The 18,790-nt window shown below is 42.7% G+C and overlaps 1 protein-coding gene across 1 annotated transcript; it reads right to left on the bottom strand.

The window, feature by feature from the left end:
• Positions 1-2,508: 2,508 nt before the first annotated feature.
• On the bottom strand, positions 2,509-18,214 carry BPIFC (BPI fold containing family C). Its single transcript, XM_044441065.1, has 15 exons — positions 18,112-18,214; positions 16,769-16,880; positions 15,123-15,251; positions 14,005-14,163; positions 13,453-13,516; positions 12,180-12,240; positions 11,041-11,132; positions 9,674-9,847; positions 8,558-8,611; positions 8,249-8,419; positions 7,557-7,624; positions 6,022-6,064; positions 5,683-5,746; positions 3,957-4,033; positions 2,509-3,032 (listed from the first exon to the last, which is right to left on the bottom strand). Exons 1-15 carry the CDS (start codon positions 18,212-18,214, stop codon positions 2,925-2,927), a joined length of 1,479 nt encoding a protein of 492 aa, XP_044297000.1. The 3' UTR covers positions 2,509-2,924.
• Positions 18,215-18,790: the final 576 nt, after the last annotated feature.

Here is an 18,790-nt window from a genome sequence, read left to right as displayed (position 1 = left end):
ACCAAATTGCCAAAAGGTCATTTTCATGTCTTTTTGATATGCAGAGTCCATGAACTCCAGTTAGTTTCTTCTAAGGGCTATTTTCACCACCATTAAGGATGGCAGGCACCATATGAAAGGCTGGTATTGTAAGAGAAGCAACAGAGAACAGACCAGGTGAGCATTACATAATAATAATAGGACTTCTCCCCTCATGGTATACTTTGCTTGCAAGTCCTTCTCTGCTTTCAGGGGGCAGGAAGTTAGATAGCTATTTCTAGCATAAACATAAGGATCAAATAAGATTTCACCTGATGTCTAAACAATGATGCAACAAACAATGCATATCAAGTTTTTTAATGAAAAAGGCAAACAAATATTTACTCCTACAAGGAGGAAATATTACATTTCTAACAACTGTAAAAATCTAGATTGAAAAGATGCTTTCCGAGCTATGGGTACAAACAGTTCATGTTTACATTAGTCGCACAGAGCAAGAGGCTTAGAGATGGTGTAGAAGTAACGCCAAACCATAATTCAGTAGAACGCGAATTAGTCCAGCAGGGCCCTCAGCTTTATACCTTTTGTCTGCATGGCATTACCCAGTTGCCTGGCAGACTTAAGTCTCTCTGGCTTGTAAGCAGCATGTAAACTGTCTACAACTGACCCCCATTGCATTTTACTACAAATGCAAGAATATTGGCAGGCTCTGCTATTTTGCACACCATGTGGGTTTCATTAGCTGGAAACAGAAACATTTTTGTTTGACTTTGCACAGTGAGCTGCTTAGGACTGCCTATGCTCAGCACACCCTTGAGGCCACAAGAGAATGACAGCAAGGTGCAACATTAGCCTGTGATTGATACGGTCTGGTTTACATATAGCTGCCTTCTGTACTTCGAAGCTCCTTCAACCTTCCTTTGGAAGGCTTGATTTCCTTGCCCCAGTCATCTTCACTGTCCTCCTCTGAACCCTTTGTCCAAGTCTTTAAAATTCTGTGTGCCACTAAGAAGGTACTAATTATAAAATGGAAACCAACAAGACTGCAGATAGGCTGATTTCTGCAAAGTTGCTGAGCTGTCAGTTGGAAAGGGGAGAGATGGTGAAAGTAGGTGCATGGAAAGGGGGTAGTGACAGAATCATCTCCTTAACGGTGTCATCCTAGTTTTTAAGTGTTGAACTGATGGGTCTCAGGGCCCTCCACATTTTAGACCCTTTGCCAAATCTCAAGCTGCTACAGAAACAGTTCCTGGAATTACTGTGGCTACTGTACGTTTGTGAGTCCAGAGAAATGCACATTCTTTGGGCTAGTAAATACATGCAAATTTAATGGCTGGGAAGTAACAGGAAAATAAATTTGTGCACTTGCAGTAACCATTCCATTACTGCAGGCACACAAATTTTCCTTTCATTTATTGTCCTGCTATTGAACAGGTACACATTTCCTTAACAATTACTTCCCGACTCTTAATTTTGCACATATTTCCCCATCCAAAGGAATTTGCATCTATTCTCCTCAGTTAAAAATGGCCTTAGTGATACAGAATGGGATGGAGCAAATGGAGCACCAGCAGTACTTACACCTCCACCCACCAAAGGGGGACCATTCACTTGGTTTCATCCAGCTGCCTCCTCAAGGATTTCTTTTCTTTTCCTCTTTTTAGTACTGTCAGAGAGCCATGGTTACTGCAGCAGGAAGCGCTCTGAAAAGCGCCAGAGAAGGAAGATAATATTTCCCCTTTCTGCAATAGTGGAATCTAAGGGAAGTATTGAAATGATAGAGGACTGTAAGAATGGCCAGTTCAGCATTTAAAAGCTGGAGGATCACACTGCTAGGTGGCTGATGTTGCCACTCCCTTTTGGTGGACCTACATTTGGTGCTTTTTCCTCTGTATGTTTTAATTGGCAGCTGGCAACTGTTTGGAAATTACCCTACAAGCAATCTCACCTTGACAGTCCCTTACCTATTCTACTTCTCTTACAGGGCCATTGACAAGGCCAGAGTGTATATATCAGATAGCTGTAAACACACAGTTAGGAACCAGTGAAAGACTGTTTATCAGGATCTGCAGAGCTACCCCTGGTGGCCAGATAGAGAAGAAAACTTGGTTTACCTTGCAAGTACTTGCAGGATTAGCATTAGATTTGTAGTGCTTGCAGGATTAGGGCCAGGAGGCTTTATAAAAAAATTTATCCCTCCTGCTTTGCTTTGCTACAAGATCATGAATCTTCATGATTGCTGCTTTGTGTTCCTGATTTGGTTTCTGCTGTCAGTTCTGTTGCTGTCAGTCTTGACTCTTGCCTGGTCCTGACTCTGCCTTTGCCTCTGTTCCTACAACATCTTGCCAAGTACCCAACTCTTGCCCGAGTAAGGCTTGGCCCTCTTCCAGCTCCATCACCCCTGGTGCTGGTGTTCTACCCAAGAATATCTGTCACTTCTACCCTAGTGCTGCACAACAAAAACTAATTTAAAGAAGATGAACACATTAGTACAATTTTCTGAGGCTGAATTCTTGAAAGGGTGGGAAACCAGAGAGTCACCCCCAAATGCCACATGGGCATTGGAGGAGGGGCTGTCACTGATGGTGGCAAGGCCAAGATTGTAAATGGCAAGGGGGGTTTGCCACTCCTGCCAACCTGCTGGCTAGCCAGTTCCCAGAGTCCATGATGGAAGCGGTGTCCCACATTCAGGTGTGATAAGCTATGGCGGATTGAACAATCCCTAGAACATGCTGAGGGTTGTCAGGGTTGGTTTTGCCCCCAAATAAGCCACCCTTGGTTGGTTTGGACAACATGACAACCCACCATGGCCAGTTCCCTACGCAGGTTTCTTGTCTCTGTCTCGTTCTCTGTCACACACAAACACACACTTTCCCCAGTTTTATTAATCCTCTTTCCTGTTACCTCTTCCCCCTTACATCAAAACACAAAAAAATAGTGAGGGCTTATGCTTCTATCACAATAACATCTTCTGGACTTGCTAGCAGATCACGCTGGCGTCTCTCAATGTCACTGGATTTGTAGGACACGTCAGTGGAAATCAACAAGTAGCCCTGAGAGGATAGGGAAACATTTATTCAAAGTTACCACAAGTTGCAGGGGGCTAATAGCTTGCCTGTAGCTAACACCCCCTCAGACATATTGTGAACTGATGCCCCCCCCCCCCCCCCCCCCCGCACATATACTGCTTCTGCTACATAATTTCATCTGTTTCAATGCAGAGGGGGAGTTTGGCTCAGCAACTATGCTTGGGCAGGTTGCTCAAAGTGGGATACAATAGATTAAAAAGCAGGCTGTTAGGTTCCCTCTCTTTCTATAGAGACTGGGTTTGCCAGAGCCACACCTTTTAAAAGGAAGCTGTACTTTGACAGCCAGCTCTTTCATGGCCGTCAGCTGCACTTGATAGAATTGGGTGTTATGCCCAATTTCTACTGCTGCTTTTTGAGGTGTGTCTACATAAACACACGCCCCAGTTGTGGGGAACATGCAGCCCACTGGCAGTTTTTGAATCCCTATGCTGCATTTCTCCTGCTGAATCCAGCAGTGATTCAATTAAAAAGCATTGTTAAAATTTGAAATGGAGAACGGGTAAAAATTGTCCTTTGTACCCTCTTTCTTTTCCACCACTCCTGAATTCTTTCCTGATTTTAAAATATAAACGGAAAGCAGTCTTGTGGACTGCAGGATATGTGCTGGTTTAAAAGCACTGGGGAGTATTTGTAATTGAAATTAGAATGCTGGCCAAGCTTTGTCAGAATGACAAAGCAGACTTCAATATCCTTATCTGTGTAGTGTGTCCGTTCTTTCCTGATCTCAGCAGTCCAGCAGCCCACGGACTGCAGGTGATGAAAACATGCCGACTTACCAGCAAGTCCTCCAGCCCCAGGTATTTGTACTCCCATCATGTCTCCCTAACCAACTTGCTTTGTCTCTCTTGGCACATCGGGCAGGAAATTGAGGGCACTGCAAAATCTCACCTGGTGAACCGTTACAGCAGGATTCACAAGAATCATTTTGTCCAACAGAGGCAGAGGAAATCCTTCCTTCAGTTTGGCTTAATAAAAAGAGGGAGAGATTTCCCAGGATCTGTTACTAAATAATAATTAACAAGCTTAACAGCTTTTGCAGTGGTGGCTGCAATAACATCCATTGTTTTAAAAGGCAATCAACAAGCGATACACGGCTCTTGAAACAAGAACATGAAAAAAAAATCCTAGTTTTGGGTTCATTGTTCCTATAAACTGGGGCAGTACTGCTGCCCAGTTTTAGAGATGGAAAAGTGAAGCACTGACACAGTATATGTGTGAGTATTTTGTTAGAATTATGCTTCAGTTCAGTGAACTGTTGTTGGGAATGTAACATGAACAAGACTTGCAGTATTTGCCCATATATATTATATATACTTCAAGGACTGTAGGCAGAGTTTTAGTCCAAGTCCCATCCATTTCAACAGGTTTACTCTAAGTAGGGCTAATGTTGGATATGACCAAGTTTTCACTTTGCAATTGCTTTGCACTTAGCACCAATTCCTGTGTTGGCTCCTGTACGTTTGTGTCTTCTGCTTTGCTTCCACTTTGATAAACCGCTCAGTGATGCCCCATTCCTTGGTTGTTTGATGCAGCTTCTGAATTTGGAACTCCTGATTGTTGAGGGACAATCAACCCAGAGTTCTAACCCATGATTTGTTCTTGGGCAAAAACGCTAGGTTGTTTGTCACTTAACAACTAGGAGTTCTAGCATAGGATTTTGTATCAAAGAACCCAGGAATGGGTTGTTCTGGGTGGTTTATGAAACCTGATACAAAGTAGAAGTGTTGAGGATGCAGTGTTCTTGCATGCTACCAAACAGCCCCAAGTACCTGTTGGCTGTTTAACCCATGTACGTATGAAGTGAACCATTGTTTTTGATAGCAAGCAAGTGATAATCCACTGCAGGCAGTTCTTCCGTTCCATAGAGAGACATATATTTGATAATTTCATAGAATAATAGTGTTGGCCATTGGTAGAAGGCCATTGTGTCCCATCGCCTGCTCACTGTAGGACTCCTAGCAAAACCATCCCTCTCAGGCTCTGGTTGCATCTTGAATGCCTCCAGTGTGAGAGAGCCCACAATCTCTCTAGGTAATGGGCTCCATTGTTGTACTGCTCTCCCAGTCAGGAAATCTATCCAGCCAGATTCTATCCTGTAACTTGAGCCCATTATTCTGTGTCCTGTACTCTGAGATAGTCTGGAAATAAATATTCCCCAGATTGGAGACAAAGACACCTTGAACAGCAGTGGCATGTATTTATGTACAGATGATTAATAGGGTGTATACAGCAGAAGGGAAATTGTGGCCTCCAGATGCTGTGCGACTCCACCTTGAAACAGCTCCAGGCAGCATAGGTAGTGATCCAGAAAGATGGGAGCTGTAGTTCAACAACATTTGGAGAGTCATAGATTGCTCAACATACTAGGTCTTCTGACAGAGAATTGAACTGGAATTGTAGTTCACAGCATGAGGTTCTTTATGATCTTATTGGAACATAACTGTCTACTGTTTGTCATGACAAATGCCAGATGATCATGACACTTCAGTAAGACAACAAATTTTCAATGACATCTTTTAAGTTATTCTCCAACCCCTTGGTGAGTTTTATTATTTTCCAGAGACTGCAGCTATTAGAAAACAGTGGGAAGAAACAATCCAAGTGCTCTACTTACCATTAGCAGCTGGAATGACTCCACTTCGTAAAATGTAAGAAAAGAAGTTCTCCAAAAGAGAAACCTGTAATATGAAAACATTTTGATTTAGTGAAGGCAGAGAGGAAAATGCATGTGACCTGGACCACTTGTCAGGTTTGTTATAATGAAGATTGATTGATTGATCAGGACCACAAGAAAGCAGGGCTGGAACAACTGTTTATGTACAGTAGCCTCAGTCTGAATCAGGGACCCACATGTTTACTTCAGAGTAAAATATGAGAGGGTCAGCTGCACATTATTATTTTACATATCTTGGACCTGGCTTCCTTAACTCCCTTTTTATGAACTGAACTTTACCTTGAAGAAGCCAACCCTAGAGTGAACCAAGGAGAGCTGGAAACTGTGAAAGGAAAGAAAAAAATTTTGCATTGATTACTGAACATGAGAAAAATTATCACTTAATAGTAATCAAGAGCCAATTTGGCATATGAATGGATCAGCAAATAAATAAATATGAATTGGTTGTCATACTTGTCTGGGGAGGCCATAAAGTTTACTTGGCAATTTTGGGCCAGTTACCCACATCTTAACTTTCATCATAGGTTGGTTGCAAGAATAAAATAGGAAGAGGTATTGCATCTGAGCACTGTCAAATAGTTTTTAAAATAAGGCTAATTAATCTGCCGTTTTACTTTCAATTTTGTTGCAGAATTAAGATTGGAATTCTACACATTCTCCTTTGCTGCCTTACTTCCTGCTACCTCTAGGTGGCACTCTGGTGTAGCAGAACACCACAATGGCACTGGTGGGTACTTGTGCTTTGTTTCATGATGCCAAAGCATACCAGATTTTTCCTGTTTTCACCCCCAACCCAAAGTGGGATGCTCTTTAAAAACAGAAAAGAAACTGGAGGGTCATGACATTGTATAAAGCACTAACAAACAGCCATGCGTGAGGAATAATGGGCACACAATCAAAGCCTCCTCTAGGAAAGCTCAAAGACAGGATCCTGCTTAGACAGACTGGCTCATTTTGACTGTTCTTATGTTATCAACAGATGTATACTCAGAAGCACCACCACCTTCAGAGGGGCTTACTTTCAAATAAGCATACTTGGACTGTGCTTTACTTCTTGTGAAAGGCCACTTTAAACAAATCCTGCCATCTCTAGAATAGGTAGTTTGTAAGAGCAAGACTAATTTTGGTATGGCTTTGAAAAAATTTGGTGAGTTAGCAATAATTAACCAATAACTTAAATTCACAAAATACAGAGAAGGAACAATGAGAAAGAGTTAGGTATCTTAAAAGTCAGTAGTTCTGCTGGCCAAGAATATACACAGGTGGTCTAAAGGAAGACAGAAAATCATAAGTTTCTTATCGATTGCATCATACTGCTGGACTCATTATTGCACTGTGCTCCATTACAATGCTTGCAAGGAGCCAGCTCCTACAAGTGCTGGCCAAGTCTCATTCTGGTCCACTTGAACCCCTCCTAGCATGTGAGCAGGGCAGGAAGAAGCTGCTCAACTCACACAGTGCTTGTAGCAGCCAGTTTCTGTAGGAAGTAGTCAAGTTTCTTTCAGGGCAGAGAGCGGCATGGGTGTGTAACACAATACCCCTGGATTGACCGTCAATGGTGAGTTGTTGCTGAATCATGGGTTGCTGTGTGAGTGCAGCAATGCTAACAAACCATGATTTGTTAATCACAAACTACTGAACAACAAATCATTGGTTATCTTTACAGAATCTACCATAAACTGTGGTTTCTGGGATCCTCTCCTGGGGACTATATGATTGCTCTTTTATTGTTTTAAATGGAGTGGCATCTTTAAGTTGTAGAGTCATCAACTCAGGTGGACTCTTGATACACAGTGGGTTAAAAGTCCTATTACCTGTGAAGACATAAAGCAGGTACCAGATTCTTTTCAAAGATCGTCAGGCTGGCATGTGTTCTGGCTGTCTGCATAAAACAAAATGACTCTGTTTACTGTACAAAGTACTCATCTTTTATAATCAGGTAAACACACAAGGCCTTTCTATAAAGTTCTCCTTCTCCACAATACTCACATCACTTGCTTTTTCAAACTAAGCCTAAAAGCCTGTCTTATGGGATGCATTCATTGCTCAGAATGCCTATTTGGCTTGGATGAAGAGGTAATAGACTCAGTACACATTGGACATCAAAGATCCAATCCTGCAGTTGTTATTTATTGATTTAAAGCACACACACAACAGCACTAATGATGCATGAACAGCATTAGGCATATAACATGAGAACAGCAAAGAAAGTGGTAAGGGACCATGACATGGGAAGCCCAATGAAATGAAGAAAAACAGGCACATAGGAGGGTTTTAATGGAAGATGCAGTCACAGTGGCTGCCAGCCATAATGGCTACTTATTACCGCTGAATACCAGTTGCTGGGGAAAAAAGGAAGGTGGGTGCTATTACACCGATTGTGGGCTTCCCATTTGGCTATCTGGTCAGCCACTGGTAGGCAGGATGCCAAACAAGAGAGACCTTTGGCCTGATCTAGCACAGCTGCTGTGCTCCTATGGATTGACTCTACGGCGGGGGTACTTACTATGTTCAAGGTGAACATGGACTGGGTGGTCGAGTTTGGCAGGACAGCCAGCATCTCCACGGAGGCGGCTAACTCAAGCCTGAAACTGGCATTGTGCAGATGGATCACTGGTGCAGCAGTAGCTACGATGTTCATCATTACTGGAAGTGGCTCTGCATAACGATCAGCAACCTGTGATGTTCAAAAGAAAAGGGGTGGATAAGTTTTGACTGGATTTTTTTAAAAAGCCAGTTAATTATTTTAAGAATGTATTTTGGAGCAGGCATTCATGCACATTTTTCTCAGGCATCAAGATACAAAGGCACATACCGTGGGAAGGATGCTGCCAAGAGTGTCTGTAGTTACCTTGAAGTAAGAGGAAAGCTGAGGAATAGAATTAAGGGTTAGATCTTTGTGCCAAACATGTTTTACTAACAAATATGATATTGATTTGGTTCTCTAGCTAGCTTGCAATCGATTTTGTCACCAAAAGCAACATTTGCTGCTGCCTTTTCTCTACATATCTCTGTTTAGCATAAAACTTTAGTACACGGGGTAGTAATAATCTAGTTCAATCTTCAAAGATTTCTTCTACTTCCATCAGTATGAGCAGTAATGCAAGCATTGGTGGGATGGGCATGTGGGTCTTAACATGTCCTTGCTCAGAAAATATCTGAACTGTTCTTCTTTAAATCTCTTTTAACAAGTTCTGCAGATCCCCAGACCTTGTGCACAGCAGTCCAAACACTGACTGGTTCTAAAAAAATAGTGTGCTTTTTAAACTGACCAAAAGGAGTAGCAATTTATGTAACAGGCAAGGGGTGAGATCACAGCTCAACATCCTGTGGATTTTCTTTGAAACGTGACATGAGTCAAGAGGTATTGGTGAATTGGGAATCTCACCTGTGAAATATAAGAAGATGGGTAAATTAAATTGGCATTTCCTGGTGGGAAAGGCAGGTTCTAGGCCTATTGCAAGAATTACCTTGCCCTTGAAGCATTCTAGAGAAGCATGCTTCTGCCAAAGGAAGAATCCCATGAAGGGAAAAAACTGACAATCACAAGTTTTGATAGCTTACCACAAATGTAAGTGGAAATAAAGCTTTATGCTATGGGTATCCAGTGCTGCTGTGCGTTAGCACTGAACCCATTGATTGCACTGGTAGGAACCCAAGCTAGCAGGAGAGACAACTAGCGCTTGCTGGCATAACACCGAGCACTGGTCCAGATGAGCATTTCTGGGAAGGGCTGAGTTCGCAGACTTGTCCCATTCCAAAAGCACTAATTTGGACTAGTTTCTGGTTGCGCTACCAAGCGCTAGCCCCTGTTGCACTAGTGTGCATTTCTGCTAGTGGTTTAGCGGCATTGTAGGATACAGCCCAATATATCTCCAGCTTTACTTTTCAATTTTCTTACTTTTCATGCCAGCCTCTACAACTTGCTCACCTCATCTGCAGTAGAAGCATTGAAAGCTCCACAAGTGAAATAAGCGAGTGAAGCGGACTGAAAGAAATACTCTGAGACTCCTATGTAGAACATGCAGTCCATAGTCTCTGGGAGAGTGAAAGGGGCTGGCTTGATGGGGGGCTCTGTGACCTTTCCCACTGGGTAGACCGTCCCCTGCAATGAGAAAATATCGTAGCTTTCTAAGTAAAGACTCTTAAAACTAGGGACGACAAAAAAAATCAAGGATTCCACTTATCAGTGGGCATGCCATGTGAAATTAGGGAAACCACAAACAAATAATTTTGTTGCTGATGGAATAACGATTAAGCAAAGGTAATGCAAGCTCTTGTTTTCTAATTCTCCATTTTTGGGGGCAATGCTATGGTCCCTGGACAGCATCTGAGGGCCCATAGGATGCTTTGGATTCCAGATGTGAGGTTAGAGGAAGGGCATCTACCTCAGAAGGGGGGATCCATAGTCTGTCACCCTCGTGCAGGGGGCATTTCAGTGGGTGGGGAGGGAAGAGGAGGCTGGAGGCCAGGGGCTTCTTCAGCCGCCTTTTTCCCTCTCCAAAACAACTTTACTAGTCAGGCCAAAAATAAAAATGCTTGATGTGAGGACAGAGAAGAGATAACCACCCCCAGTGCTCCTGCTACCCTGCACTGGATGAGTGTAAGTCTCTGAGTCTGCTGGGGACAGAGGGTGGCTGGCTGGTGGCTACAAGGACATAGAAAAGAGGGGGATAGTTAGACTGGGGTCAACAGAGGATCAGAGGTTTGTCCTGATTCTTTAAAAATATATTTTAAACCCCTTGGAGAACTAAGATAAACAAGGGAGAAAAAACCATGGCAAGCTGTTGAACAGATGATCATTTGTCAGGAGTAATGGACTCCTGGCTTCTTCTCTGGGTGGCTTAGTGCAACATGCAAACTTGCCCTATGAATATCAGCTCTTCCTGCTCCGTTCAGTTGTTTTTAGCCCTTGGAGAGGATCAGAAGGCCTGCCGTTAGGGAAAGGGTCCTGCACTGTACAACCCATTAACTGCCATGCTGGGTTGCTGGGGTGTATCTTTGGATGGTTGCGTCCCTTGTAAGATATTTTGTACCTCTGTATAGTCTGAGGTTTCCTCAAGTAGGCAAAAGCTTTCATCTTGTTTGTGGGTGGGACCATTTTGGCCACAAAGCTGTTGGCACTCACTGCCCAAGTTTGTGGCGAGAGGGAATAACAAGAACTTGTGAAAATATATCAGTGGTGAATTTTCTGAACTCAATTTTTGCTGTGGTTTGCTGATTGAGACAAAAGCCATCAAGCTCATTCCTTCAAATGAAGAACAGCATGTCTTAATTCATTAAAGATGATTGGGTCACCTTTAAATCCAGGGTAATGGATGAGCTGAAGACAGCTGGTGCTTTTGCCAGGGAGTAGTCTATTACTGCGAACTCGTCGATCTGGTTTTGGGCTGTTGAGGTACAGGACAAAAGCAGGAGATATGATCAGATAACAATAACCATGTGCTCTCCCTCTACTGATCTAGAAACCATTTTTATAAACCCACAGTGATAGGCTGTGCTTTTTTTGTCACAGAACGCACCGGAACGGAGTTCTGGCACCTTTTTTCGACAGATTTTACAAGTTTTAAAAGTAACTTTTGAAAATTTGATGTTTGGTCCACGTAGATTTGAATTGGCCAGCCAAGCATAGCAAGTCGGCGGCAAAATCGTTAAAATGGCGCATGCAGGCTGCTTGTGTGTCGAGTCCGATGCATGCGCACTTCGTCTGCGCCGGTTGTGATGGTGCTGCTTGGCTTGTGGTGCTGCTCAGCTTGTGATTGGTTGTGTGGTCGCGCGCTGAGTGCTTACTGTGGGCGACGACCGTTATGTTTCGTTACACAACTGAGGTGTGTGGGTGTGCGTACAGCGATTGACTACGTGCGAAAGGTAAATAATTTCATGAGTTCCAGCACCTTTTTTCTTATAAAAAAAGCACTGGTGAGAGGACTGTCCCTTCCCCGTCCATCATTTGGGCTGCATGTTGGACTCCTGCTCATTACAAGATGATCACAGATGCTATTTGAAAATCCTTTTCTGGCTCAAGCCTTCAACTTTATGGGCATATGGTATGGACACATGTGGGAACTGGGGAATTTGCAGTGGTTACCACCACAAAGCAGTGCATTGCTGCTTTGGCATCTGTACCAATCACATCCATGGATCATAGCCAGTGTCTTATTCTGCAAAAGCTTTTGTTCCATGCCTAGAGTCAGCATAAAGATACTATCTTCAAACAGATACTTATTTGGATGTTTGGTCCTCTTTTGTAGAAGTCTATAATATATAGAAAGTTGAATACATTTTATATAAAACTATGTATGCATGTTAAAAAATGGAAAAAATAGTAACTTTTGTACGCTCATGAACTCCACACTAGATACCACCACTATTAGAGGTATATTGGGGTGTTTATTTTGCTAAAAAGTCCAAATAAATGACAAGAAAAAGCAACTTACTTTGATGCTGCTTCAATTCATTATTAAGCCGTTGGATCTCAGAATCAATGCTTGGACATAACTGTATAAATACATGACACAAATATTGTTCAGATCAACACTTAACTTTATAGGTTGGCAAAGTGCCCTTGAAAATCCATCATTTCATGCATTTACATTTGTAGCTTGGACTACCCTCAGTACTCAGAATAACAGCGATCTAAAAATATTCCTGTCCATAGTGAAAGAATTCTGTTCATATCAGATGAATTCATAAAAAGTCTTAAAGACCCACTTAGAATAATGTGGCTGCAGATTTTGGAGGGCATCCGAGCAAAACAGTGGCCTTGAGTCTTGTCTTCTCCCCACCATGGTTATCAGCTGCTCATCCTTTTTTGCTACTGCTTGCTTGCTTGCTTGCCTGGCTGCCAGAGTGTCAGAGAGCCAGTAGGCATAGCATCTGCTGCTCCTCCATCTTACCCTCAGTCCTTGTAAGGGCCAGAGCAACAAGCAAGTGAACAAGCAAGTTGCAGTGGGGAACAGAAGGGGCAAGATTCCTTATCAGTGAATTCCTCAGCAGGTGCAGGATCATGCCTGCAATTGATGCCAGCCCTCCTGAAACATGCACATGGTTATATGATGGGTGTCTGAAAGAAGTCCAAGACATTGCAACCTACCAGAAATCAACCACCCATGGGTTACATAAGCCATGGATTAGCACTACATCACTAAATATGCTTACTTGGCCTGAAAAGATTCATGTTGACTGTGCCTAAGAGTTCCCCGAGGAAGAGGGCATATTTAAAATGCTTTGGGCTGAATAAACGTATTTCTGAGTCCCTGAAGGCATCCTTTATTCTTTTCCTAATGCTCGGTTTCTTTCTTTTTCCTCCCTTCTCACAGGAGTAAAATTAACTCCCAGTTCAAACATTTTGGTGCAGAAAAATTTTTGCAGAAAAGAACTACATCCTGAATAGCCCTCTGGGAGCTTTTACACATGACACTAGAAGTGCTTTTTATTATCTTGTTTTATAAACTGAATATATGGATGCACAGCGGCTAGATTTAAAAATGTTTCTGTTCCCATTAACATTTCTGTTAATACATTCCCACAAATAGTATACTGGCCATACTCAGTGGCAAACTGTAAGTTACAAAAGGCAATTCTGAATATCAAAGCCATGACCTTTGTATCAAAGTCTTGCCTTCATTTATTTTAAAATAAAGTCAGGACATTTCAAACAAGAGAGCTTTTGTAAGGGAGGGTATTCTGGAGTAATTCTTGAATACTTACATTTGAGCTCAAGCTGTTACGGAGAGGCCGCTTCAGAAAACTAGAAAGCATTCTATATGACCAACTGGAAAAAGAAAAGCAATAGGATTATGGTCTCTCAGATGTCAGTCAGTGTAGATACTTGCTGAGTAGCACCATGGAATGGTAGAGCTGGAAGGGATCAAAAATACCACCAGGTCCAACCTCCTACTCATTGCAGGACTCCCAGTTAAACCATCCCTCTTGGATGGCTTGGATTAAATTTTAACATATCAGATGTTAACTTAGTTCTCTCCCTAACATGTTAACATGTGTGTGGTCTGTGTAAGCTTTATGTGGTTCCTCCCCAGCTTCTGTAACTCTCAGGCTGAAACAGGTTCAGTGCCCCTTTTTATGGTACTGATACAAAGCCACACTGTTGGCTTCTAATGCCTGTTTTCCAGACATTGACACTAAGGCAGGGTGATATTATCATACAGAATCCTAGAGCAGAAATGAACGTAACTCACCTGGAAAACAGGCCTTATATCACTGACTAATATCGTCTATAGATCAAACCTTCTTAGGCCTTACCTGGCGGTTTCATCCAGCTGGATGTTAACTTCATGAACTTTTCCCTGGCAGCTCTCGAGCAACAGCATTGGGCGACCTGTTTCATCCTGTGATGCTGATGCAACAGCTACAATAGATACTCCTGAAATGAAGACCATCAGCCTTCCAGAACTTCTGCTGCTAACAAAAAAACAGTGAACTCATGTGAGCAGTTTGCTTCAAGATGATGCCACTCCTGTGGAAGTTGAATGCTGAAAAGGACACTGTTTCTTGTTACCTGGGAAAAGGCAGTGCATCACCCCAGCTAATGTTTTCAGGAAATGTGTCTGTATTTTATTTATCAGTCATATTTGTATCCTACCCTGGGAAGCAGGGATGGAGAACACAGTCCTAGGGGCCAAATCTGTCCCCCAGGGGCCCAATCCAGCCCTTTGAGCTTCCCCAAATGGCCCTCTTCCTCATCCCAGCTACTGATTATTTGGTGGATTTCCAGCTTTTATGCACTTTTCTTTCCCATTTTAAAAGGTTGGAATCTAAGGAAGAGCCTGAAACCACAAGCTGCAACATACTGGTTCACTAACTCACGGGGTTGGTGTCACCATGAGCTCCATGCTTGCATCTGCAGCTACTTGACTGAATAAAGACAGGTGGCTGAGGTCCACCCTTTCCCCCAAGAAAACCCAGTGTTGGTTTCTCATGGACCAATGTTCGCTTCACCTGGGTGGGGGTAGTTTTTGATTTCTTATGGGAGAGGACCTGCCCTCTCACACAAGGTAGTGGGAGCTCTTGTCACTTCACCCCATACTTCAAGGAGCTCAGTATAGCATGCGTGCATTACATGTTTCTTTTAAAATGCATGCTCATTGTTTTCATGCAATTAATGCCACTTTTCCTTCGGCCCTGATTTTTCTGCCCTTGGAACTGGCCAAGACCAGGTTTGGGGTCTTCATCAGCACACTCTGAGGAGCTTTTTGCGGGGGGGGGGGTGATATTTTCAGGACCGCAGTGGGTCCCTCCCCCTGCCCCACTGCTGCTTGAAAGTATCAATGGTCGCCTCGGATACTTTTAAAAACAATAAAATTGATTTGAATCCACAAAGCTGACATCATCTGCAGCTTGGCCTTCATGGCTGCACTTACGATATCCAGGTCTTTGCTCTCCATTCTGCACTGACAATTGCTGAAGCTTCATTAACTGATAGTTTAATCCCAGTGCCAGGTATGAGAGACACGGATGTATTTGGAAATTCAACATCATTGACTCTGATCCTGCAGAACATCAAGGAATGTTAGTTTGGCATTGCATAAAAACCTAGGACTGTAATTTTTCTTTGATGAGGATGGTGAAAAAATACTTATATACTGCTTCCCATTTTTTAAAAACCCAAAGAATTTTACAGCAACTTATAAAACTGCAGAACATTAGAAAATCACAGAATATCTAGATAAGCTAATGATTTGGAAAAGGTAGGAAAAGTTTTTAATACTTGTTAAAAGCAGATGAGCGTTGCTCTGACATACTGAAGATGGGAAGCCAACCAAAAGGAGGGTGCCACCCCTCCTGTTGGCATATCTTTATATGTTCAGTTTTCATTTGCTTCATAAAAAAGTGACAACAAAGCTAGTTAAGGGTGAAGTTCTCTTTGGACTTTGACTATTAGAAATGTAGGAAGCTGCTTGATCTAGCCAGTGCTGCCAACACTGACTGGCAGCACATCTCCAGGGTTTCAGGAAGGATTCTTTCCTTTCTGACCTGATGCCAAGGACTGAACTTAGGATCCTCTGCATGCAAAACAGAGGATCCTCTGCATGCAAAACAGATGGCCATTCCCTCATGGAATTCCATTCCCCATTCATGAAAAACCACAATCAAATGATGCAAAATCTATTTATTTATTTGTTATTATTTTTATTTATTTAAAATATTTATATGCCGTCCTGTCACAAAAGCCTAAAATACTTTAAGTTACATATCCATAGGATGGACTGCTCTTTCTGCTGTCTTTCCAACTGTAGTAATTGTAGTTTCTGGGTTTTTTATTGTTAACATATCTTTATTTACTCTGTTTACTTATAGCAAACTTTTAAGTTTTTAAATAGAAGATATGAAGTAGGCTTAACTAAGGGGCAGTTGATATTTAATCCCCAGGTACACTGGACAGGTAGAAATAAAAGAGGCAGAATTTGCAGGGAGGAAAGTACTAATGAACATTTTGGGAGACCTTCACTTACATGTGAAGGGCTTACATGTGAATGAACACCATGGAAAGATCTTGGCTGTCTTGGGAAAGCATATTGCTGGAGAATAAGAATTATATGTGCTGGCTCCACATTTTGGAGCACCTCCGGGCAAGCATCCTCACTGTGGTCCCTTGCCCAACATGGCCACTTCTTATTGCCATGGACACTGGCTCCTGCTGTTCCAACTCTTCCTTATTATTGCTACCACCTGCCTGCTTGACTGGCAGAGCCAGTGTACAAGAAAATGCTGGCATCTATAGTTTCCCCCTTTTCTCCATCTCTTGCATCTGAAGAAGACACAAGTGACTGAGCAAGCTGCAGTGGTGAAGAAGAGAAGTGAGTCCCAGGCCATGATTGTCCATGGGCCGCAACTGGGCTTTTGGCCCTTTGCAAGAGCCCAGCCAGTCTGGATGCTGGTCCTTGTGGAACCAAACCACGGTATTCCTTCTACTCTCTGCAGACTGCTGAAAAGCAATACTTCAGCAATGCTAAAGGACCATATTAATTTACTTTGATATATCGTAGTTGTGTCCAAGCGTACTTACTTTGCAATGGTATAGTTGAGTCCTGTAAATCCAGATGTATCTTGCCCACTCATATCATCGAAGATTGCATTCTTTAATCTTTGTTTCAGAAGCTTTACTCCAAATTGTGTGCCTACAAGAGCACAGAAGCTGTTTCACTTTTTGTTTGGCTGGAAAAATGTGTAGAATGCAGCAAATACATTTTGAAATATTTCCCACGCTCTTTCATTCTGCAAATCAGGTTGGAAGGGTTGTTCGGTGTGACTTTTTTATTTATGACAAATACTGAGGTTTTTCTGCCTCTGCAACAAGTCTAACTTTACTATCTGTGCTTCTGTCACTTCCAGGACTGACCACTGCTGCATGTTCTAAGAGGCAGCTCTTGAAGATGCCTTAAAAACTTCAACAGATGCACTACCTAATAAATACCTAGACACATGTATTTCTCTGTATTGGCTACACTGGTTACCAATTGCATTTCTGGATCTTTTAAAAAAGCCTTTTTAACCTTTTGTGTACTGGATCCATCATACTGTAAGGATTACTTCCTCCCACACTCAGCACTTGGAGTCGAGTCAACAGGCTGTGTTGCCCACTGCAAGTTTGGGGAAAATGCCAGGCTTGGCAGTTATGGCTGAGAACTTATGGAACCTTTCCCATAAAGAACCATGTGCACAATCCAACAGGAGCCTGCCAGTTCTCTTACGCAAGCAGCCCCCACCACTTACAATCTACCACTTCCAGGGCTACCTGAAATGAGTAGAAATGCTCACTTCTGAAAGGAGGCAGGTCAGTGGAACTCACATAATGGAGCTTCTCCAGCTCACCAACTTCCAGAAGCAAACCTACCATTCCTTAAAGAGGTTAAAAAATGCTGAATGGCTGCCTCTAGGCACTTTTTAAAAATTCCCACCGTGCTCTGGGGTGATTTAAGTCAGGGGCATTATGGGAAATGAAAAAGGTGGCTAGATCCAGTCACTCAGAGAGCTAGGCCAGAAAAAAGTCAAGTGGGCAGGCATCAGCAGGGGATCCGAACAGCTGCTTAGGGCTGCCACATGTCTGCATGGTCTTTGGCTATACTGGGGAAGGTCTAGTGCAGTGGTAGAGTGCATCTTAGGGTACGTGTCAGTATAAGGCTGCTCATGTGCTCATTTTATATCAGGGAAATGTATAAATTAGAACTGTGTTGTGGATACTGGTTTCAGTGTTGTGAATCTCTTTGATTTGTCAGGAAAGGTGATACAAAATAAGCTTTCTTGGAGCATCTCCTTCCATCTTTGTTTTTCCTTTTCACTGTTGTATTTTAATAACCAGCAAAATGTTCAGTAGATTTATATCACTAACTCTGTCTCTTTCAAGCTTACCATAATCCAAACCTTTCTGTGTCATCTTCACTCTGATGCCAGGATTTGTACCAAGGCACAGACCGGTAGCACACAAAAGGAGCAAAAATTCACAGAACTTCATCATATCTCTCGTTTTGTTTCTTCAACATAACCTGTTAGAACACATTCAGCTAAATATTGTGAATGAACAATACTTAATAATGCTGAAAGTAATAACAACATCCTCCCCATAGCTACTCATTATTGGGAAACTGATGTTACAAACTGAAAAGGAACTATAACCATTGTGAGTCTCACTGTTCATTATATTCTGCGTGGAACATCCTGCAAGCTATCAGGTGCATTCCAAAAAGTGATCTATAGAAGCATACAATGAATTGTTCTTAGGAGCAAAGTTTCCTACACATTTAGTGCTCCTAAGCAGTGCTCCTATGGCTCCTGAGCAACACCTGGGTTGCGGCACCCTAGGGTACTCCAGATTTCCATTTCCAAGACAGCACTCTGGAGTTCCACCCTCTCCCCTGCTCCCTGCAGCTGGTGCAGAAAGCTACCCAGGAGAGGGGGTGCTGTTCAGGATCTGAGGACAGGTAGAGGAGAGGATGCAAGGTATCCCGAAGGCACTGCATCCTCTTTCCCTTTGCCTCCAAAGGCCTTGATGGAAAACATTAATCTAGCAAAAACACAGAGCCAGAGGTGC

This window comes from Varanus komodoensis, unplaced genomic scaffold (genome assembly GCF_004798865.1).
Source record: "Varanus komodoensis strain SLA01 unplaced genomic scaffold, ASM479886v1 scaffold39, whole genome shotgun sequence".
NCBI lineage: Eukaryota > Metazoa > Chordata > Lepidosauria > Squamata > Varanidae > Varanus > Varanus komodoensis.
The sequence above is the reverse complement of the archived record's forward strand: the minus strand, read 5'-3'. Positions and strand labels throughout refer to the sequence as shown.

What these genes read in the sequence shown, in the direction of transcription:
- BPIFC (XM_044441065.1), bottom strand. Translation starts at nt 18,214, where the DNA reads ATGAAGTTCTGTGAATTTTTGCTCCTTTTGTGTGCTACCGGTCTGTGC. An exon ending in CTCAACTATACCATTGCAAA is followed by an intron (nt 15,252 to 16,768) that starts GTAAGTACGCTT and finishes GATGTTCTGCAG; the next exon opens with GATCAGAGTCAATGATGTTG. An exon ending in GTAACAGCTTGAGCTCAAAT is followed by an intron (nt 12,241 to 13,452) that starts GTAAGTATTCAA and finishes GTATTTATACAG; the next exon opens with TTATGTCCAAGCATTGATTC.